The following is a 24,189-nucleotide window of genomic DNA, read 5'->3' on the forward strand; positions in this document are numbered from 1 at the left end:
TCAAAATCAGTTCATTTTACACTATCCTTTCGCTTCAACTTTGTCACAGTAACTAACTGTGCATACCAGATGGAATGTTAATGGCCCATATATCTGAAAAACTAACACAATTGTGCTTTACTAGTTTCATCAAAATTTACTTGACTTTATCTTCTGTTATTCATGTTGAATTCAATCTGGACTATAACTAATGAAGAAAAGCATTTCCACCTACCTTCCACTAATTCTTTAGTTTTAATACTATATGGTATTTTTAATACTTTCTCTTTCATGAATGAAGTCACAAGAATAAACTATGCGGTGATCGTTTCAGTGTTTATTATCAAACATTCTCTCTTATTTGATGGTAATATATCAAAACATTTTGTTCATTCAATTATGGCAAACGTGAGGTCATGGTATTAAAGCAATCTGATAAGATTATGGCAGTGGATATAAAAAAAGGGGATTTACTAAATTGAAACAAAGTAAAACCAAATATGAAAATGCCCTTCCACTAACGACAATAACATACTAATAATTGCATAAAAACAATAACTATATTATCAACGGGTTTGGCAGTGACAAATATCAAATTAATAAACAACATACAAATGATCATTAGTTGAGGCAATTTATAGTTCAATTATACATGCATTTTCTATAGTTTTGTAACTCATGGTGAATTAAAACGTACATTGCACCTGATCTCTGCCTCTCTTCTGTAATCTCAGTAACTGCACTGTAACGAATGCGTTCTTGGTTCTATAAGATACAATAGGTCTCTGTTATCTTAAGCCAGTTTGTTATCTATTCAAAGAGCCGTGACAGAAACCACAAGGCTACATAAGTGGTCATAAATAGCATGAGCAAAGAATAAAATTCTCTTTACACAACTTAATAGGTACCATTTCTGGCATTTGCAGATGATAAATATTCTACCATGCACAAAATCACTAAAGCAAGTTTGTTGTGTAGAAAAATTATTTACCTGAGTATAAGATAACAAAGATATATCTTAGCATTAATTAATCAATGGCCTGTTGTACCACTGGAAGAATTTGTTTTCTAGAGGCTTTAATGTTGTACATTCTGAAAATAAAAAATTAGAAAATAAAATCTAAATGGTTAATTCCTCCAAAGAGTGGTGGATAAAACTTTACGATTTTAGTAAAGATATGTAGTAGTTGTTACTGCTTCAAATTACAGCAGTTCAGCGGCAATGAAATTTTCTGTCTATAGCAACATTAAGTATTTGTATAATAAATGCAAAGTTGAGCGTTCAAGTCATCAATATAAATATAACTATACCTTAGCTTCGTGAATTCCTCAGAGATTCCATTACTATCTTCTACTATGATTTGTAGACAAGGGGTTTCAGATGAAATCAGCGCTTGTTTCACCTGTAAAAAGTAGAAAAAAAAAATTGGAATTGCAAAATTATCAATTGTTTTATGCATTAGAAACTAACTGCAATTTGCAAATGATTATACGTGGGTCTACAGGTTTGTATCCTATTGGGCATAATCACAGGCAGGGGGATCACAAGAGTTATTTATTGGCTTTCTTGTGCCTTCGAAATAAATATGGAAGCATCTTATAAAGAGTGCTTTGTCAGCATTGTTTACACCCTGAAACATATTTTATTTTTCATTCAAAATGTCTTCTCAGCATATAGTCAACATCTTAACATCTTTCGACAAACTATCTATCCATGTTGTTGGTTGCATTATCAACAAATGCTAGTTTTTGATTGTTTGCATTTAAAACTGAGCTTGACACTAATCCGATATTACAACTGTTGAAAACAAAAAATTCTAATTTAGTATCAGCTTGTTATGAGCATCCAAATTAAACACCATTCAGAAATCGGTACCTTCGCCGTCAAATCATGATTTTCAGAGAAGAGTAACAATGGTTTGAAAGGTTTTTCAGATTCATCATTTTTAAGTGGTGCCAAGGCAAGCCATAAGTGACAATTTCTTGCAGACACTAAAATTGGAATGCATGATACTGCATCATCACGATGAAGAAAATTTTCCATTTTGTCGTGTATTGTACTGAGGAACAATTTTATTGTACAATCTTTGTTCTCAATAAATTTTGCATCCTAAAAATATATATTGTCATATCACGTAAGTAAAATAATGTACCGTAATTCAGATGATTATAAAACTGAAAGCAATTATCAAAATGATTTTTCGAACTCAAACAAAATATCAAACTAAATAATACACGATGCAAAGAAAAAAATCTAACTCAAAATTTTTAAAACATAATAAAATGAAATACAATGAAAAAAAATTACCACTTAATTCTGAATTAGGAAGTTGTCTATTGATAACTCAAAAAATGTTGTTGTGAATATGAAAAACATTTACCTTCAGCATCAAATCCTCGACTGTTAGGCCATCTGCAGAATACTTGGCTTCACTCAACTCAATAAAAATTCTACAAAATTAAATATTGAGCATAAGTAACGATCAGTGACCAAGTGTCATTTATTCTAAAAGTTAGATTACAAATATTAATTATGCTGATGTTTCAGTTTATAAAGTATTGCAGTGATGCAATTCAAATTGGGAATTGAAAAATCTAAATGACTCATAGAACAACCTTAACTGTCCTTAGGTCATATTTCCAAAAGTAAACAACTAAATTGACTGAAATATAAAATGCTGAGTTCCCACTGACATTTCACTATTCTGTTGTTACTAGTTGACACACAATATGTACTACAGTACATTTAATAGGTACTATATGTTCAAAGTGCATAGTATTTGTATAAAGGAAGTTATTCAATAACACATACTGTGCCAGTTGCTCATTGCTGTTGTTTTTCCAGAATGTCCCGATGACATTCAAGTCACGCTCAGTAACTTTCCCAGCAGATTCTTGTAGGTTAACAGTATCTAGCAAGATTGGACCTGAAAGTATTAAATTAAATTTAGCACAAATTCCACACAACAAATTCAGCGGGATAGACATGACTACAAATGCAATAACATTTGCTGTCAATGTAGAATTGCTAGATTCTTCAAAATAGAGTTTAGACCAGCGTGTCCCAAATTCTTTACACCCACTAATTACAATTGTCAAATACCTCATATCTATCCGCAGTACAAAACATGAGAAGATTGGATGTATCAAGTGATATTAAAAATTCTATGATATTTGATAAATCCATCTTAACGTTATCAAACTTTATTATTTTTTAAACTATCAACTTTTAAATTTTTTCGCTCTAATATTTCATATCAATAAACCAATATTATAAAGCCGATTCCGCAATCTTTTCTGACAACAAATATTATGTGTGTGTACAAATATATTTTGAAATATTTTTTAGTTTTAAGTGGTCAAAGGATCTTTTCTCTTTACGAATCCGGAGTTTGGCAGTAATTTTCAATATGAGTCTCTTAAAATATGTATTTTAGCTTACTTTTTAGTCATTTGAAGCTAAACATAATAAACTATGCATGAATTTTATTGACATTTCGTAGTCGTAGACTATTTTCTCACCAGCGAGAATCTTTGCGAACTCAAGGTGCGTTAATTGCAACGTGTCCCGCGTATCTGAGCCACTATTGATATCTCTTAGAAAAAAAAAATCCTTGTCCAAACGTGTGAGAAACACCACTAAGTTTAAAACTAAAAAAAGTTTCCAAACTAAGGGGTCGGCTTATAGGCGCATGACTCTGACCGCACTCAAATGTAATGACATTTTATCAATTGAATATTAACGCAAACTCAAACTGAACAATATTATCATCAACGACGCCAGGCTGACAATAAAATCCGCGATAGATACTAAATAATATTTAAGAGCTATTTTATATGCTGTAAGTTGCAAGAAAGCTTAGTGACCTACATGAACTATATGACTGCATAATGTTTCTAAAACGATATTGTTCATTGAGGACTCATTAAAACGCCTCTGCAGATTCCTTTAAGACCCGGACTCGGATTGGGAAACACTGTTCTAAAGAATTGACCAAGAATCTAAAAGTGACAATATTGCAGGAGGAAAAAATCAAAAATTTAATAAATTGAATAGGACAGTTTCGAATATATTCAACATTATATTCTCTTGGGATATCCCTAGTTTGAACACAGTAGGATAGGATTTAGACATTTATCCCAGGTAAGAAGAAAGCCAATAAGACACCATAATCATATAGCATACCACGGCCCCCCGTTCACTTACCAGAATATGTTGAGTATGGGATTAGATAGCCGGTTAATCCAGCAATCCTCTTGCACATATCCATTCCCTGGAGGCAAACATATTCCTAACACTAAGTAACATGTGCAACACCACCAAGCCTCAGTACAATATCCAATACTAAGTACATAATAAATTTAAAACAAAAGAATACCTGTCACTAATAAAGTAATTTCTTTCAGTTCTTTTTCACTGAGCATAAGTTCTTCCCTATCAATTGCCTTGATGATTCTTTCAGCAATCAAGGTAGTGCAAGATCCGACTGTTGCTATTTCAACTTTAATATCAGAGTCATATTCTCTTGCCTGAGTCCTGTGATCTATAACTTCAGAAACCATTGGATACAAATATTCATCTGATCTGCCAAAATTGAATAACATAGAATTTTTTGAAAAATATAAAGGTCATAAATCAAAAATATGATCTCAGATAAATATTGTAATAAGAAAATAAGAATATAATATTAGGTTTTAGAAAGCATTTGTTGTGAGAACTTTTTCAAAAACTAATGTTATTGAAAATGTGAATGGTTCAATTAATATTTCAACACTCATTTTCACATTGGGTGTATAACTATTGATCAATGTCCTTCATTGCAATGCAAGAGAAAGCTTTTTTTGTATCGCTAATATCATGTTTTCTCGACACTGTAGGTTCTGCATTGAATCAAAACTGAAGATAATAGCATAAATAAATGTCAGTTTTGAACAAGATAGTTAATATTATCAACACAGATAGGATATGATTACCAGTAAGTTGCATTCACAATAACCGTAATAAAATGAAAACTAAACCTAGAACCTTGAAATATTTAAACCTAACCTTGATAACACATGATGGTCCAGAAGAGTGATTTTAACATTTTGTTTATGATTGCAGAAGAGATCATGAAAATCAACTGTATCTTGAAAAATCAAATCATTCTGTGATATTTCAAATTTCTTCAGCAAGTGAACGGTTTCTGTTTTCAGTCGAAACATGTTTTGAGGGATGTTTAAAACTGGAATATGATAAATCTTCTTCCTGTTTTCGATGGATTGAATCTAGAAATATTAACATTACTTGTTTACAATTAATGATAACAAATATGGGTATCACAAAGCAAAGGGTTTGGTCAGTTACAATGCATATATCTTCATTGCATTTATAATTGTGTTTCATTTAAGGCTTCAAAAGTTTCTTCAATATTCAAGAGATGCCAGCTGAACTCCAGTATGCAAATAATTTAACCAAATTAATCTAAGTAGTGATATTACAACAATAAAAGCTAACATAAATAGTGTGACAGTCAAAAGTCAACCTAATCCTTGTTTTTTTTTAGTTTATTATCGTCAAATTGTCTTGCTAAAATAACTTTTATGTGCTTTACCCGTGTAAGAAACCAAGCATACACCAAAGCTGACACAGCAGAATCGAGATCACATGCTTCATTCCCAAATATTACATTGAGTGTTTCGGTAGTTGTTAAAAGACTGCTCCGTCTTGCCTGACGAATAAAAAATGACAAAATCAAAGTCCAAGCTAGCATGAAGTCAGGTCAACCATCATAAAAAAGTGAAATTTTAGTATTCTATATTTTAAAGCATACTGATTGCGATTGGCCACCTTTCTGCCTTTAGGGAGATTTTTGACATTTTATAGCATTTAAGTTTTTCAGCAACAAATGAAAGAGTTAAAATGAAGGTTTAAACTTCTTTGTTGAGGCAAACAAGGAAATATAGGGTCTGGTAGAATTTAGTACCACATGTACTTCTAGTTGGCCTGGCTCACCAATTTTTGCATACGCCATTCCTAACCCCCACCTGACTACGTCACCGAAAAATTACGTCATTAAAACGTCACAGTCAGACAGTGGCGTAATAAGACCCACCAAAGTATGCAGATGGTCGTTCAAAACGCGCAGACGATCACCCAAAATCGAGCAAGCTATTTCGCTCGTTTTCTCGTTGCATCGATCACGATATGAGACAGATTGCCGGCGTTATCGGCGGCGCAGATGCCATTTCGGGCGATTGTAATTATACTTTGGCAAGCTCTATGGCGTGATGGTGACGTCGTAGCAACATAATTTTTGGATGGCATAGTCAGGTGGGGGTTCTCTAGACTTAGAGAATGATAACCGTATCTACAGACCTATAACACAAACTCAGTGTGCGGGATAGGCCATCAATCGTTTATAACTAAACAGCGAGAACATTAAATTCCCAAATGATATTGCCGAATCGGTTTTGCTGGATCTGGCACTTTCTTATCAGAATAGCCGTTTTGTCTGTCCTGATTGCTCAAGTAATCAAAAAATCTTTTTTCATTCCAGTCTTATGTACCGGTACGGTACAATTTCAAAAGTGGTACAGGATTTTATTAAAAATCAGTAAAATGGTTAATTACAAGTTTTTCCGCATCTTACTCACCACGTCGGAAATTTTTACACGTGCCCGACTCAAAAAATCCACAAAATTCATCGAGGACAGTGGACCAGACCCCCACCAAACTAAAACAAAAAATAAACAAATCAGACACAAGCTGTCAATCAAACTTGGCTACTCCAGTCACTCAACCCGAAAGGGTCAGAGATCACACCGCAATTCCATTAAAATTGTAATTTTTGGCAATTGGCATTAAATATTTCGTCAATACAAATTTTACATTATTATTCCTTGTTTTTATTTCATATTAAATTATTTAATAATTTTGTGAATGTTTAGTGTTTTTTATTTCATTTATTTGACGCACCGGTCACGGATGAATCGACATGTAGTTGCTAAGCGACACAAGCTTCTCGACAATTTTGTCGCCAGGTCGCTGCTGGTAATTTATTTTGTCTCCCGGTAAAATTTAGTTAGGTTTCAGTTATTTGTACGAAATCCTTGGCAAACGCCCTAGGACTCGATAGTCTGATATTTTGGTTTTGCTAAAAATTAATGAAAGATACAGCGGAAAAACCGATACCGGTAACAATACATCAAAAATGACATTCAAATAGGTCATATTTTCTTCAAGTATATTCAGAGTTTCATCTTTTTCTGTGCCTAAAATTATGCCTCTATCTGTGTATGATGAATAACTACTTCATAGGGTTAAATCTATGTATGGAGTTGATTGAAACTTTTTGAAAAATAATTTTGCTTCAATTTTTATTCTTTTCCTATAAATTAGCCAAATGAGATGATACTATACGCTAGATAAAGTTAACAGGTAACGAAAGATGGACTATCAGGTTGGTTATTTAATTTTTGATTATATATTTCAACCTCAATGCTTTTTTCTCATTATATACATGTGTTTTGTTTTTTAAAAGTCAACTCCAAGGCTGAGGTCCAACAAAGTGAAACTGTCGGAACCACAGACATCAAGTTTTTTACCTCAACTTCCCCAGAAGAGAAACAAACCTCTATGGTCGAGTACTGCTCCTTCATTTGTACTGAATGGAAGTGCACCAGATGATGCTTTAGGAAGGTATTATAAAATTACTAGTATATTATCTTAATATGATGAAGATTTTCATAAGCTGTTTCACACACATGTTCTGTGGATGCTCAATTCAAAAGTATAACACTTGCCTTCAGTCAAAATTTATAAATATGCAATATTGTATTCCATATTTCAAATGCTTTCAATAGTGGAGTTCTGTGTTTCATACGAGTATTTTTACCTTGAATATATACAAAATATAATGAAATAAAAAATAAAATTTTTATATCTTTACTTTTTAGAAATTTATATTTTTATCATTACTTATCAATAAACAATTGATGCAATATATATTTGTCTTCACTCCTATTTAAAGAGGCTCTCTACTGTCTTTCATATTTCTGTTTTTTTCTTTATATTTAATGATCGTTTCACCCTTAGGGACAAATTAGATCTTGCTCGTGAGCTGTCAGTTCCAGCTAAAAGACAAAAGCCTCACCAAAGAAGCAAAACATGGTCAGAAGACAAATCTCGTCATTCACTGACAAATGGAGCTTCCTCGTCTTTCCAACATCCAAAGAAAAGCCGAGAAGCATTCAGGAGTTCATTGGTCAACATTATAATGTAGGTTAAGTATTGTACTGACATTTTTTGGTGCTCCAGAAGTATGCGCACCATGATGTCACACAACCTGAATCCCAACCGGTACACACATACTATGTTTAGGTTGTGTGCCATCTTAGTGCGCATACTTCTGGAGGTCCCATTTTTTTTTTATCTATTTTGCCTACTTGCGTGATGGATGTACTGTAATAGCACATTACACCATCTTGAAATAAAAATCATTTAGTGTTATTGGATTTCCATAAATAAAAATTTCATATTTGTACAAAATGTTACTAATTTAGCCTGATTTAACTTACAATTTTTGATATTGCTGTTTGACAAGATGTTAGAAAGAATTATATAAGCCATTCACTCCATTTTTATTACTTTTACTATATATTGTTCGATATCAAGACATATGTAAATATATAAAAAATTTAAATAGGTTTTCTTGGTAAACAACATTACAAAACTTTATGATTTTACTTTTATTTGGTAGAAGATAATAAAAATAGATTGATTTTTGGATTCAATTTCAAAAAGTTTGTGTCATGGTTTAGATTTGTATGTTTTTTAATTATATTTTTAACATTAGGCATAAGCATGCAATCAGAGGTAAATTAGAAATGTCATACTTTTTAGGCAAAAAGAGGAAAAAAGTCGACCACCCAGTGCCACAAGTAGCTTATCACAAAGACCTGGTTCTCCGACAAGTGCTGAAAAGGACATCTTGAGATATTATTATTACATTCATAATGGCATTGATACAGGTGCATGGTGCTATATATTTGTATTTCACTTTATTCAACATAATCTTGTTGAAACAGATAATGGTGGCAGCTTATATCATATTATCTTTCGTGATGTTTGCCCCATTCAAACACTATATACCACTGTTATGTTTATATACCACTCAGAATCAATATTCATTTTTTATTGTATGATTAAATGAACGATTTTGCTGAATATTTGAAAGAGTTAATAACAGTGAAAAGTGCATATTTTTTGGTGACCAGCTTCCAATTTCTGTAATTCATTATTACCATTTAAATTTTCAAGTTTATTTTATTGCAGAATTTTTTTTTTATATTTTTCTTAGAACATGTCGCACCTATGGAGGATATGTGGTTGGATCATGTTATGCAAATGGTTCCAAAGCGTTTGAAACATCTATCGGATTCCATTGAAACTTTATCAGATGAAATGAGAGAAGATTATCTTCTGTCAGTGAAAAAAGCTATTGGTAAGTTGCTTTCAGTATATTCATACAACAATTCTAAACTGAGGAGCAACATCTAAAATATTTTTGCAAGATCTGAAATTTTTCATAATGAACTTGAAAATTACTATTTTAAAGTATCCTGCAACCTTTTTGAATCCTGGTTTGCTATGTTACACTCTCGATTTTTGCAATACTCGATAGATACTCATTGTGAACATTTGAGTATCCTACTGCTGATTCATTTTGTAGACGGAACAAGCACTTGTGACTTCTCAAATAATTGTATTGAAGAGCAATCAAATAAAAATATTATGTTACCCTTGTATATAGTTTTACAGCCATTGTTGCACCATATCATGTTATTTGTCTTTAGAAATATAAACTTGGGTCTTTTGATTTTAATAAAAATTCAAAATATGAATGATTTTTAACAAAACTTTATTTTTTTGCTCTTATGCATGTATTGTAAATACCCACTTGATTAAATTGAATGGAATGATTTCGGAAGGCTTTTTGTTAGAATTTTTTTTATATATACATTATGCTTCCTGGTAAGCAGGAATGTCGAAATACTTGGCTGAAAATTTAAAATTGAATTATTTGTATATTTAAGAACAACCCAACTGGAATTCCTGTATTTACCGCCTCAGTAAAATTTATCAGTAATTATGTGACCTGTGTTTTCTGCATAACAAATTGATATTATTTAGAGCATAAGTCTGTATTTTAAAATTACTTGACTTTCAGATTAGGATTATTTTTAGTCTCAAATGCGAGGATATATTTACTTTCTTCAAATTCCTTGTTCAACTAATACTAATTGGTTTTACAATTTTTTTTTAGTCGATTTCGTACTTCGAGATCCAAGAGAGAAAGAAGAAGCAGCTCCAGAACTTCCACCACACCGTGAGGAGTTAGAGGTTGTTCCTAAACCTTGGCACAGATCATTTGTTTCAGCTGCGAATTCTACTAAAGATAAATTGAATGTCACAAACCCAACAATGTTGGCTGTACTCGATCTTTGGCATGTATCATTTGGGTACGTTCAGTGTTTTTTAGATTGACTTAAATAGAAAATTTTATTTATTGAATATATTAGTATTTCTAGATTAGTTAAAATTCTTACCATGTAACATGCATCTTGATTGATTTATGCAGGCTCTCTTTTTCTAGGTTATATTGGGTTTGGAAGTTATATTAGTGATTTATGACAACATATAAAATAAGGAATGCTTTCCCCATTTGATTTTTTTAATAAAATTAAACTCTATATTCTGCTTCCGGCAACCCTATATTTTTGTTGAAGTGCTAAAGTACAATTTGGAATTTTCATACAATCAAAATAATTTAGGGTGCACAAGGTTTCACTGTTTTGTTAAGTTATGTCAGTGATTTATGGCAACATATTTTTTATTTGTTCACTCGTAAAATATGAGAAGCTTTATGGATATTTACATTTCATAGTTTTTAGTGTGTTTATTTACCTCAAAATGAAAGTTTTGTTTGCTTTGTAAATATAGGAAACTTCGGTTAATTGATATTGAAGAATTTCACAAGAAAGAGGATTCAATGGAATTACAAACATTTCAAAGTCTTGTTTTAAGACATATTGAAGCAGCCAAAGACAAACTTTTGAAAAAGTAATAAATTGCTTCTTGGATAAGTATTTCTTATCATTCCTTTTTATTACGATATATAATATATTGTGTCTGTTCAAAATTTTGAAACAAAGAAGAGATGTTATTGGACACTTTATGAATCATGAATTACATGCTTATTTGGTATTTTGTACTGACATTACTTGTCTATATTTACTTAGTCTATTTTATTTTCTTGGGGCATTACATTCTTTCAAGAGCAGTCATTCTATCCAACAGAGTGTGCTCTTGTCTGAAACTTTGCTCAAAATATGGACCTATTACCCAATATAAAAAAGACTAGACAAGTATATATATAAGAAGAGGTCCAATACATACATTATTAAACCTTTTTCAATATTATACAGATGGTTTCCTGAAGTACAGAACATCTATTACCAAGGAAATAAAAGAAAGCAAGTACCAAGTAATCACAATGAAGCAAAGTTACAGTCATTCTTCAATTGTGCAGCAACATTGATGACACAACAATTACAAAGTCTTGCTCTTCTTTCTATTGATGACTACACCAGCTTGATTTGCCAACCTCCTGTAAGTATTTTCATGGAAACTGTAGCGGAATGATGTCAATAGTCACGAAATGATTATTTATTTTTGTTAATATTGTGGAATTCTCAACAGATATTTTATCTTTCCATTGTTCTTCAACATCTAAAATAATTTTATGTATGAAAAGTTCAAAAAATCTAAATTCTAACTTTAATTTCAGTTTTTTGAATTTAATCCATATCTAATTTGTGGTCAAATAATGTAAATGTTAATGTGATATCAAGACTTGCAACCTGTAGAGCTAATTACACAAAGTAAAATTGTATATAAAGCTTCGAAGTATTTGTGATTTCCTAATTGAGCGTCACAGATTTACAGTGGTTTTGTGATTTTTTTCCCTTTATTCAATATACCGGTAATTGAAAATACAAACCCCAAAATTAAAATCATTGGATTTCCATTCTTCTTTTTTTACATTAATTGTTGAAACCGTGTAATTGTTGAAAAATTCAAATATAGTAATGAACTGTTATATCAGAACATGCATTTCAGACTCATATACACAATAAAAGAACTTATTTCTTTATTTCAGACATCGATTCGAGCTTATGAGCATTCTGGTTTCATCATTCGACTTGTGTTGGATGATACAACAATCAAATTTGAACCTGATTTTCCGGATTTTGAGTTGGTTATCGTCAATGTATTTGATGTTATGATAAAAGCTGTTAGTATTGTACCAAGAGTGGAAACTAAATTATATTCAGAATGGGTAAGAAAGTCTGTTTTAAATTTTTAACATAATTTTTTGTGCGACAGATTCATGTTATGTATTTCTAGATGGTGCAATTGGATAATGTATTATTTGCTGTATTATATGGCCACACCAGGAAATATCCTGTAGAAAACTAGACAACTCTTCAACAGTTATCCCTTCTCACATCATTCACTTACAATAATCGTCAATCTCATATATGATACAAGAAAGTGAATATGGGGGAGGCTGACTCTGGTGACCTGTAATCGTATCGCTCCCCCCAGTCTATATCAATGAAACTTTGCGTATGTTGTATATTTTTTTTTTTGTTGCAATGTTTGTTTTCTGGTTGACAAATAATAAATATTTCTCACTCTCTCTCGGTATACTTGAATATAATTCATATAATAAGTATTAAATATAAGTAATAATTGTCCTCTATAATAATGAATCTTTCTAATTTATTTTTAAATACATTAGAAATTTGTCAAATCATATTTCTGAGTGTATGAATTAGATGAACACTGACTGTTTTTTTGAGATATTTAGTTCTGTCATAGTAGCATATAGATATAGTAGGATGTAAATGATAATGTGATGACTTCGCACTATTATTTAAGTTGTTACAGCATTAAATGAGTTCCGTTTAGTTTTTTCCATGTTTTCTGTTTTGAAGATTTCAACAGTTAAATTATTTTATCAAATAGCATGATCAGACAAAATATAAAAATGCGGTGCAAAACTTTCTATTTACACGCTATTCTTTCCTAAAAGTTATATTTATCTGAATACAATGCAACTTTTGAAATTTTATATCATTCGTGTAATAGGATACTACTATATTTCTAATACTCACGTCTTGTGAGGTCCAACACAATAGCAAAATGTATTGTAGTCATAAAATGTTTTTCTTGGGCGAGAAATGAACAAAGGTGTGCCTGAACTATTGTTCATTGTTTTCTTTTGTCTACGGAACAAAATGGAGTTATCCATGTTGAGTATTATGCAGCAATAATATTCAAGTATCGGACGTATGCAAAGGCTCTTGATGCCTTCATTTCTTTTAAGTTCATGATTAGGTGTTTTGTGTATTTGCTATGAACAAGAACTTGGCAAGCCTCTGTTAAGTTTGAAATAGCCAGAATCTATCTGTCCTGGCGCAGCCTGTCCAATTTCTAACATTTGGAGTGGTTCTCTCAAATTAAATTAGGGTCAGACTGATCTTGACTCATCAAAATTATTCTGAAATCTTGTAGCTGTCAGACTTTGGAATAAGATGACACTTTTGACTTGGCTCGCTGAAGATCTTGGCACTCAAGTGATTGCTTATACTTTTGCTCACTTCTGAGTGAGTGAGTGCACATGACCTTGCTTTGAGATCAAATTTGCCTCAAAAAATATGTATTTATTATATCAACCCTGTCAAAAATAGTTAAAACATGCTAAAAATGACTGCAAATATCAATCATAGTCGCAGTTTTTTCCTAATTTTTGTCATTTTCATTTTATGTTCCTAGTCTGGAAGCAATACCACACTGAAGCCTGTGATTTTGGATGAAATAATGTCAGTTGTAAAAGCACAAGTTCGTGCTGTTATTGCCAAAGAAAGTGAAGCACCAAAGGAACATTTGAAACTTTATGACAAATACCATTTCCTTATTAATAAACAGGTAAAGGGAGAATTATAACTATTGTTTGGACCATTGATTTGGCTTGTTTACTCTTTTACATATTCATTTCGGATTTTAGCAGAAGATTCAAAATAACCGTTAGCTAATACTTATACTTTATCATCAAATTTGTTTGACTTTTAAAACATAAATTTTATGTGCCAAACTGCGAAACATATTAAAACATATTCACATAAATTACCATATTCCATGGGCCATAGGGCACGTTTTGAATCCTTTTTATTCACAGAAATTGATTGTGCGTCTTATAAGCCGGTTTCGCCTAATGTATGGATCAGTTAGTGCTTTAAGTTTTATTCTTCACACCTAAAACCAGTACCAGTACCGGTTGTGTCTTATAGTCCAAGTGCGGCTTATGTATGGACAAAACCCCAATCTAGACAATTTATTGACGGTGCGCCTAATAACCCGAGGCGCTTTATAGTCCTAGAATACGGTAGTTACTTTGGTTCGTTTTATTGAAATCTGAATGAGATTCATACAAGATTTTTATGTAGCGTGCTCACTGCTCAGTTTAAGACACCTTGGGTAATATTTTTAGTCTGTGACACTAACATAGATATATCTAATGCTCTAATCATTAGACTATCACTAAGTCATTTGTTGAAATAATGTTTGTGTGAATTTTATTTAGGCTGAAGATGATGTTGTCGAGTTTTTATCCAAAGATAGATCATTTGATGATTACATCAGAGAAGTCACTAAATTCCAAAAATTGGCAGAAGACATTACCTTCAACTCAAGAAAGGTAAGATTGTTATATTTCATACACAGATATTGTAATTGTTTGCCATTGTTTGAAACCCAAATAATATATTATTCTTTCGAGAAAAAAAATGTCATTTTGCACCTCATGAATATGTTTTAATTCAATTATTAACTGTTGAAACTCTCATTCATGCTGAGGTTTAGTTGAAAACTATATGAAGTCATTAGCCCTATTTAGTCCTTTTACTGACAATTGAACAGGCTATGTGATATTTTGTTGCTCGAACTATTGATGTGCGGATGCTTAGATATATATTGTTATATTCTTCTGATACTAATCACTTAAATTCAACAAAACTTGTTATCAATAGCTTCTTACATTGGTTTTAAACTGGGGTTCGGAGACACCTTAGGGTTCTGCCAGACCAGTCTAGGGGTTACGCAGGTTTCCATTCAAATCCCAGAGTCAATATTATTATATGTACGGTATATTGTTTGCACCATTACTAAACTTGCTACGCTTCAAAGATCATTCTACTTTTGCCAGTATTATGTTTTCTCTTATATAAATATCTATAGTTATACAATAAAAGGCAATTGAATTATTGTACAAATTATAAAGTTTTTGCAAGCGTCTGAAATGTTTCATGGGGAGTTCCGCTCCATCAAAAAGGTTGAAAACACTAGTTTAGTAGATACACAGATTACCGGTATATGAAATTCTGCAAATTGTTAGGTTTGATATTCACTCAATGTTTTCAATTCTTCTTGTTACAGGTGTTGAGACTTGGAATGTTTGAATTACACTGTGATGAATTGATCGGAAGTCTTGCTAAAAGAGCTGAGAATATGGCTAATAAAATGTTGACTACAATGAGTAAAAAACATCAGGAAGAAAACCAAGTGTAAGTTCAGTGTAGTAGGATTTTAAAAGTTGATTATCCGTAGGGAATGTTTACCGATTTATCAGACTGGGGCAGAAAATTAAATTATGTGGCCAACTGGAATATCAAACACGCTTGGTCAACACATGGGATAGCTTTTTCACATTCATCCCGTGGGAGAGTAAAGTCGATAATGCGACTCAATCATATGGCGAACCACAGCCTCTCATCTGGTTACCAGTCCATGTCAGGTGTGGAATTAGTTAACCAGTTATTTGTTTCAGATGCATTGACAAAACATTTTACAATAATTTTTATACATACCTATAATTGTACAAAGGTATTAATATTGAATCTTACTAATAAATCATAATTGATCTAGATTGTGCAAGGAGTTTGAAGATATTGCCAACAAAGCCTTGACAACGCCTGCCAATACTGAAGAACTTGTGGAACTTAAAGAATATGTCGCCAAGGTTCTTTTTAAATTTTTTAAAAATTTCTGACTTTCAGCTTGTAGAACAAATTGGTAGCAGAAGTTTCAATATGAGCATCTCACCAATATTTATGTGATTCAAGAATTGTTTCGCTCGTTTTTTGAGCAATAAAGATTTAGAGAAATCTTCCCTAAATTATTACCGTATTTTAAATTTTTGACTTCTGAAATGAATATACCTTGGCAATTTCTGCTCAAACTCAAAAAGTTTATTGATTATATGCTGTATACTGTCAGATTCTTCCAAATAGATTTTTAGGATGCATTATTGATTTTTTTCATAAAATGCAATGGCTATCTTATATAATTTAGTTTTATCGTACTTTATTTTGGTTCAATTTGGACGGCTTTATTCATTTTTTGGGTAAGGTAATGGACTCAAGGTTGAAGTGCTGTTTCTATTTTAAAATAACATTCTGTGGTCTTTTTATTTTCAGGTTCGTACAACAGATATGCTTGAACTTGAGAAAAAACTTGTCGTCTGCAAAGACAGACTCGCCTTTCTTGTTGATTTCACCTCATTCACTCCACGAGAGATTCGAACAAACAGCGAAGTATTTAAATGGCATGCCAGAATGCCAAGAGTATTTGAAGATCATGAGAGGATTATTGATGATAAGCTGAACCAATATCAAGATGGACTTAAGGTGGGTTTTATTGCAATTTTGAGTGATTCTCTGAACTTTATTTTTAATATGTTTGTTAATCTAATTGAAAGATAGATATTTGGAAAGTTTAGTTTAGTTGAAGGTGTAACTGAATGTTTTTTAAAATTTTATATTCTAAAATATCAAATAATAATCTTAAAATTGAATGAATGCTGACATGGTCAAAAACTTGCTGTAATGAGTGACCAATTGGTGCTACTTTGGTATATGATCTCAGTGGTTGTGTGTTCTCAGTGATTTTAGTTAGGGTTAGAAACTGAAATCTATGAGAATGTCTTTATGAGATTCAACGCATACCAAAGTGGCACCACAATTTGTGTCACTTTGGTATGCGATTGGTATTACGTTGAGGAAGTTAGATATACCCAATTGGTATATACCAAATTGGCAATGACCAATCTGAGTATCTGTAAATATAACCATTATCCAATTTGGATCAAAGTCAAAAATATGATATTTGTACATTTCTATGTATATATTATTTGTTCACCTACATTTTTTTTAAATCTAAGTTGTAAGTCAGTTATAGAGCAAAATTGTAAATCACTCCAATTTTTGTAGTACGAATCACACATGTTTTATAATTCTGGTGAACTGGATAAATTATATTACTATTATTCAGTTAAAAAATTCAAGCTATATTGATATGCATGCATATCTTTGAAATGATGACACTACTAACCGCAACTGTTTTTTCATAAAGCTATTTTACAGCAACTATAATCAGAGTTCTGATGTGTATTATTATACTTACAGCTGAGACGTGAAAGATTTGTTGAAGAGTTGGAAGGATATTCCAAACAACTTGAAGAGTTTGCTGGATTCGCTGATCTCGCTGAAGTTCCAAGATATCTGAAGAAGGCCCAAGCTCTCACAAGTATGAAAAACGAATTTTGCTTTAAATGAATTCAAATTTTTGGATCCAAAATGAACATTTATGTCAATTTTTATTATTTTTGGTGGTGTTCATATTTTTTTTAATGTTGTTGGGACAAAAAGTTATTTTTTTCCGACTAAAAGATTCAAATTCTTAACATTCAAAGTCTTCTGAATAGTTATTGCTTTCATATTTTTTTCAAATTTCTTCTGGGTTTTATGAGCTTAATAAATTGCTGCCACACAGATTTTGCGATCAATATTAGTCAACGTGTCCTCAATCAAATGCATATGTTTATGTTCATATATTTGTTGATTGCTTCTTAGTTTATAGCATTATATAATTACTTTCCTGTTTGATTGCAGCTCGTCTTGAGACTGCTTCTGAAAAAATAGAACAGTTCAACATTGAGGAAGAAGCATTCGGATGGGAAACTTCACAATATCCTCAGCGAAAACAACTTGACACCACACTGGCTCCTTATTTGAAACTTTATGAAACTACTGTTGATTTTAACAACAAAAACAAGTATGTCATTTTTTAACTCAAAATATTTCGATTTTCATATTTAGCTGCATTGGAAAAACAAAGATACAATAATGGTAAGAATTTAGAGTATATTTGTTTCTCCTGGCCTACTAAATTTATTATTCGATTTTATAAAAAAAACTATGAATGTAAGAGGAAGACTTTTGACAAAAGAATGAATTATATAATAACATTTTTTTTGCATTGTTTTAATAATAATATAAAATTTGCACTAGCACCTTATATTAACTTACTGACTTACAAATTAGCATTTGATTACACAAAGTCACATAATCATTTTACATTGCATTCCATTTATTTTTTCAGTGATTGGATGCATGGCAAATTTGATTTGATTAATCCAGATGAAGTTGAACAAGAAGTGGGAAATGTATGGAGAGCTTTATATAAATTGGAAAAAACATTTGGTGAGAACCCAAATGCTAAAATGATTGCTGTCAAGGTAAAATTTTCTAGATATTATATTTTGTATAAACAGAGGACAAATTTTGTTTCAGAGTAAAGGGAGACACAAAAATCCAATACTACTTATTGATTGATCATTGACATCCGTCTATTTTTAACATGAAATTGTTTATTAGTTGCCATTTCGCCTCAGTTTCTAGTTACCGGTATATAGAAATTTAAAAAAATGTACCAAATCGAAAGAATACCTTTCCTTTCAAATTTGGTTGTATTAACTTTGATTTTTATTCAATGATCAATATTTTTATTAGATTTGGCCAAAAATATTCGATTTGTTATGAAATTTTCCAAATATTGATGTAACAAAAATGCTAAAAAACTTGTATGATCATAATTGAGTTTTAAGTTTATTTCAAATTAAATATGTTTTTTTTTCGTATTATAGACTAAAACAAAAGTTGAAGAATTCAAAGAAAACATTCCTATCATTCAATCTATTTGTAACCCAGGATTGAGAGATCGTCATTGGACTAAATTGTCTGAAATTGTCGGATTCCCAATCAAACCTGATGAGGTGAGAAAAATTTGCAAATATAATCGTTTTTAAGCTTTGAATCATTGAATGTAAAATGCATCATATTTAATACTGCCTCATCTTATTTGGTAATAGATTTTCCTTTTTTACCGAGTTTTATGTAATACTTACTCACTTTGTATTTTCATAATGTGGAAATACTGAAATTTTCTAGCCTCTGATATAAATTATCCAGTTTATAGCACACTGGTTTGGTAAGAAGGTGTTTGGCTGTCGCATCCTCATAAATAAACTGTGATAACTCTGTAGTTAGACTATCAATTTGATTCCTTATTGATTTCACCTACTTCTGAGTAAAATATTTCATAATGCCTTCTAATGTTTCTTTTAAATGTTTCTTTTTGATTTATAGTATTGATTAATTTTAATTTGATTTTTGTTACCAAATTCTTTTAAATAATTTTAGGATTCTACATTATCAAAATATATTGATATGAATCTTGAACCATTCTTGGATAAATTCGAATCCATATCTGAAGCAGCTAGTAAAGAATTTTCACTAGAAAAAGCAATGGAAAAGATGGTTCATGAATGGGATGAGGTAATATGTAGTTTGATTTTACTCGTAACATGAACTGTTAAAAGAGTTGAAGAGGAATTTACTATTCAATTGGAACGTTTTGTAATAATTCAAAGTTTGACTTATAAAGGAAAAAGACTAGAAAGACAGCAGAAGAGCTGCCAAAACATCGAAATGTTTTTTGTTTGCTAAAATCTGCTCAATTTATTGAACTCTGGGTGAAGCGATGAGCTCTCTAGGACATCAGGCTAATGGGTTAGGAAAGTACTGTAATACACTATTGTTGTGAACAAAAAAAACTGGGCTAAGTCAAACAGAATGGCTATGAAGCTCATTTGCTATTTCATCATTTCATGTATTTAGCTTTTTATTTTTATTTTTTATATAGGACAGGGTATTTAGTAATTGTGTTGTGTAAAGATTTTATAGTGACAAGAGTAGCAATTTTCATATACAAGTTTTCCTATGTAGTTAGATCAAGAATTAACCAGAGTTAAATTAAAGAGATTGGCTATAGTACTCATTAGCTATTTCAGCATTCCATAAAGAGAGGATATCTAGTAATTATGTGTAGGATCGTATAGTTATAAGGGTAGTAGCAATCATGTATACACATCCTCAATGCAGTTAAATTATATAATACAAGGATTAGCATGATCTCAATGTTTACTAAGTTTATGATGTGGCTGGCATTTTACATTGTCTATAAATTTTAGGTGGAATTCAACATGATTCCATATCGTGAAACCGGAACAATGATTTTGTCATCAGTTGATGACATTCAGATGTTACTTGATGATCATATTGTGAAAACACAAACTATGTGTGGATCTCCTTTCATCAAACCATTTGAAGCACAAATCAAGTAAGATTTATATTTGGTCAAGGTTTATTTCAAACTTTGGGCAAGTATGATGAAGTCTGATATAATACCCATACTAATTCCAAGCATATCTCTGAATTTTTCTCTGATTCAAACTTTAAATTTTTTTATATTACTTTGGACAAAGAATAATGAAAATTAACTTTCGTTATGCATTTATTATAAATTTAAAGATGTTATGCAGCTTAACTGGTTATCTATCTATTCTCATAACTGATCTGGATGGTTCCCGTACATTTGAACCCACGTACATTTGAACCCACGACAATTGCACCTGCATACTATTGCACCTATGGAATTTTTTTTTACGGATATTTGAACTCATACTAACCCTAACCCATGGGTTTTAGCACCCGCATATAGATTGAACCCGCGGATATACACATGGGTTCAAATGTACGGTCACCGATCTGGATTAGTGACCAGATAATAAGTGTTTTATAAGAAGCCATATCTTGCATAATAATATTTTCTGAAATGAAAACAGCCAAATATATTTATCTTAGTTTTTTTAATATCAGGTAAACCAACTTAAATGGTAAGGGAAACATTTTGGGTTATGTGTAATAGCTCTCCAGTATATTCAAGTTATGACTATTTTGCAGCAATTTATTGTGTTATTTAAAGAAAAGTAGAATGTGGGGAAGTCTAGTTAAAGTTGTTTAAATCTTTCTGATTCAATTTGGTGAGACAGAATTGCTGGAGACCTGTAGGGCGGTTCACGTAGCACTGATCAGTTACGGATTCCTCCATCACCAATCCATACATCTGAATCAAATCTCATACCAACATGGACTGGTAACCAGACGAGAGGCACTGTGATTATCTGTATGATTTAGCCATCTTAATGGTTTTTCTCTCCCTTGGGATAAATATGTACATCCTATCATAATCCTATTTAATAGTATCGGCATATTCAAATATTTTTTTATGTATAATTTTCAGAAAATGGGAAGCAAAACTACTTCTGGTTCAAGAAATTCTGGATGAGTGGCTAAAAGTACAAGCTACATGGCTTTATCTTGAGCCAATTTTCAGTTCTCCTGATATTATGGCTCAAATGCCTGAGGAAGGAAGAAGATTCACAAAAGTTGATAAAACATGGAGAGATCTAATTAAACAATCTATTGTGGTAAGCTAATGTTTTTTTTTACTATTTTACCAAGATTAAAGTAATGATATAGCTCTGGACTTAATATGACAAATAGGTTAAATTGTGCTTTGCCTGTGACTACATTTACAAATTTTTTTAATGTCAAATTTTCAATAGTCAAAATTTAATTTTTTAACAAGTATTCGTCATATTTTATAGGACAAACATGTGCTTGTGGTTGTTGAAATTGACAAAATGTTGGATTCACTGAAAACATCAAACGAACTTCTTGAACAAATTCTTAAAGGTCTCAATGAATATTTGGAGAAAAAACGACTCTACTTTCCAAGGTATACTGATTGTTTTTATTTTTATATATTATTAAATACAGGAAATAATTGGTTTTAATGCAATCATTGTATATTGACAGATTCTTTTTCTTGTCCAATGACGAATTGCTTGAAATTTTGTCTGAAACAAAAGATCCAACCAGAGTTCAACCTCATCTCAAGAAATGTTTTGAAGGAATCGCAAATCTGGAATTCACTGATATTTTGGGTGAGTTACTACTTTCGAACTCCCAGTTGAAAGATTGCAGGAGTCAGAGTCTGAGTATTTTTTGGTGCTCCCGAAGTATTTGTACCAAGATGGCGCACAACCTGAACATAGTATGTGCACCAGGTTAGGATTGTTCAGGTTGTGCATCATCTTGGTATGAATACTTCCGAGCACCTATTTTTGTGTAATGATTTCCATGGCAATTTTGTTCTTCAGACATCACTCACATCAAGAGTTCTGAGAATGAAATCGTAAAACTCGTTGATGTGATTTCAACTGCTAAAGCTCGCGGTCAAGTCGAGAAATGGCTTTTAGAACTTGAGATTGATATGGTGAAAAGTATCAAGAAGGTATGTGAAACAATCATCCATTATTTTCATTTTTTATCATTACTTTATTCCTATTGAGTTGATTTCTGTATTGTTATCAACCATTCAGCTATTACGCTGGAAATTAGCATTCTCTTGATTAGTAATTGAATATTTGTAATTCATTATTCACCAATTCCCTTCAACTTAGAAAGTCTCAGCATTCAACCCTTCAAATGACTATTGGGCCCAGAGAAGTTGGTATTTTACATTCGTGATTATCTACCTAATTTATTCCACCTATGCGTTGGATAGTGAATATGTATGTGATGGTTAAACTGGGATAGCATTGTATTTCGTATTTATTTTGAAAAAAGGAATGTAAGCAAAGCATTAAATTGATGATAACAATCCAGGTCTTCTAGATACGTAACAAGTTCATACTGTATAATAAATTGAACAGGAAGTTCGATTTATAATTGTTCAGTAATGGTTCAACCATCATTATATTTACTTTAAAATGTGGGTTATTTTCGTAGTTCTATGCTGAATACTATCAAAATAGCATGATAATATACACTGTTCCGAATTTAGTTCAATCTGATTCTGATTCATAATCCAGGTCATTGAAGAATCACTGGAAGCCTACAAGGTTGAGCCTCGAACTGACTGGGTCAGAGCTTGGCCAGGACAAGCTGTACTTTGCATCAGTCAGAAATATTGGACTGATTCAATACATCATGCACTATCAAGTGGACCTCAGGTACTTTGCCTCGTCCATTTTTTTAATAAAATCAGGCCTTTTTGATTTAGAGAGTTTAGAGTTAATAGATTTTCCTTTCTTGATGTAAATTAGTCATGTACATTGAGCATACAAGCATACCAGCTGTAACAAATTGTGATGAATGAAGCAGTGTTTGATAGATAAACTTGGCCCAATCGGAGTGCACTTTCATTGCACTTGGTTAGGTGTTTGCCATCAATATAACATTCAGCCAATTTTATTATGTGACTAATAAATTAACTCTAGATATGTTCGTTTATTGCGTGATTTGCAATTTCAGTTGTCCACAGAATTAAGTTCAATCAAATAGGTGAAAAAAAATTTATGATTTTTTTTAATTTTAGAATTATAGATAACGTTTAAATAGCCCACCGTAGTTCACATTGTACCAAAGTATGAAATATCACAAAAACCTTTTCCCCCCAATTTACAATATTGAAAAATTTTCCTAATTATGTTGTTTTGTTTTTCGAACTTCACATTATATCTTTGTTTCTATCTGTGCACCATTTTCTACATTTTTCAGGCAATGCAAGATTATCTTGATCTTAGCAACTCTCAGATCAATGAAATCGTTGTTATGGTTCGAGGCAAACTTTCCAAACAAAATCGTACATCACTCGGTGCGCTAATTGTGTTGGACGTTCATGCTCGTGATGTGTTGGCTGAATTAATTAAAAATAAAGTTGAAAATGACAGCGACTTTGAGTGGCTTTCTCAGTTGCGATACTATTGGGAGGTAGAGTATTATTGCTTTGGATGAATCTTGAATTACTCTACAGTCAGCATGAAAATGTGCCCATTATACATCACTACTATTTTG

The 24,189-nt window shown here is 31.7% G+C and overlaps 2 protein-coding genes across 3 annotated transcripts in view; one reads left to right on the top strand and one right to left on the bottom strand.

The window, feature by feature from the left end:
- Window positions 1–301: 301 nt before the first annotated feature.
- LOC120341919 (exopolyphosphatase PRUNE1-like) lies at window positions 302–6,761 on the bottom strand. Its single transcript, XM_039410518.2, has 10 exons — window positions 6,616–6,761; window positions 5,574–5,690; window positions 5,027–5,247; window positions 4,359–4,564; window positions 2,792–2,906; window positions 2,361–2,430; window positions 1,856–2,089; window positions 1,291–1,382; window positions 971–1,071; window positions 302–744 (listed from the first exon to the last, which is right to left on the bottom strand). The coding sequence occupies exons 1-9, from the start codon at window positions 6,664–6,666 to the stop codon at window positions 1,008–1,010; spliced, it is 1,170 nt and encodes a 389-aa protein (XP_039266452.2). The 5' UTR covers window positions 6,667–6,761; the 3' UTR covers window positions 302–744; window positions 971–1,007.
- A 544-nt stretch (window positions 6,762–7,305) lies between these two features.
- LOC120341942 (dynein axonemal heavy chain 7-like) overlaps window positions 7,306–24,189 on the top strand; it is a 56,639-nt gene continuing 39,755 nt past the window's right edge. For both annotated transcript variants that reach the window (XM_078110604.1, XM_039410549.2), the window contains exons 1-26: window positions 7,306–7,421; window positions 7,503–7,660; window positions 8,057–8,239; window positions 8,864–8,991; window positions 9,321–9,464; window positions 10,287–10,482; window positions 10,964–11,083; window positions 11,449–11,632; window positions 12,183–12,362; window positions 13,865–14,017; window positions 14,673–14,786; window positions 15,524–15,651; window positions 16,013–16,106; window positions 16,564–16,773; window positions 17,551–17,671; window positions 18,037–18,199; window positions 18,527–18,662; window positions 19,071–19,199; window positions 19,627–19,761; window positions 20,457–20,605; window positions 21,569–21,755; window positions 21,936–22,066; window positions 22,147–22,274; window positions 22,491–22,624; window positions 23,205–23,345; window positions 23,893–24,105. In XM_078110604.1, the coding sequence (XP_077966730.1) occupies window positions 7,410–7,421; window positions 7,503–7,660; window positions 8,057–8,239; window positions 8,864–8,991; window positions 9,321–9,464; window positions 10,287–10,482; window positions 10,964–11,083; window positions 11,449–11,632; window positions 12,183–12,362; window positions 13,865–14,017; window positions 14,673–14,786; window positions 15,524–15,651; window positions 16,013–16,106; window positions 16,564–16,773; window positions 17,551–17,671; window positions 18,037–18,199; window positions 18,527–18,662; window positions 19,071–19,199; window positions 19,627–19,761; window positions 20,457–20,605; window positions 21,569–21,755; window positions 21,936–22,066; window positions 22,147–22,274; window positions 22,491–22,624; window positions 23,205–23,345; window positions 23,893–24,105 (3,771 nt within the window). In that variant the 5' untranslated portion in view covers window positions 7,306–7,409. The remainder of the gene's footprint in view (window positions 7,422–7,502; window positions 7,661–8,056; window positions 8,240–8,863; window positions 8,992–9,320; window positions 9,465–10,286; window positions 10,483–10,963; window positions 11,084–11,448; window positions 11,633–12,182; window positions 12,363–13,864; window positions 14,018–14,672; window positions 14,787–15,523; window positions 15,652–16,012; window positions 16,107–16,563; window positions 16,774–17,550; window positions 17,672–18,036; window positions 18,200–18,526; window positions 18,663–19,070; window positions 19,200–19,626; window positions 19,762–20,456; window positions 20,606–21,568; window positions 21,756–21,935; window positions 22,067–22,146; window positions 22,275–22,490; window positions 22,625–23,204; window positions 23,346–23,892; window positions 24,106–24,189) is intronic.

The sequence above is a fragment of the Styela clava genome, chromosome 3 (assembly GCF_964204865.1).
Source record: "Styela clava chromosome 3, kaStyClav1.hap1.2, whole genome shotgun sequence".
NCBI lineage: Eukaryota > Metazoa > Chordata > Ascidiacea > Stolidobranchia > Styelidae > Styela > Styela clava.

Coding starts and splice junctions, on each gene's coding strand:
- LOC120341919 (XM_039410518.2), bottom strand. CDS start 6,666: ATGAATTTTGTGGATTTTTTGAGTCGGGCACGTGTAAAAATTTCCGAC. Junction 2,431..2,791: donor AGCAATGAGCAACTGGCACA/GTATGTGTTATT, acceptor TTAATTTTGTAG/AATTTTTATTGAGTTGAGTG. Junction 1,072..1,290: donor GAGGAATTCACGAAGCTAAG/GTATAGTTATAT, acceptor TTTTATTTTCAG/AATGTACAACATTAAAGCCT.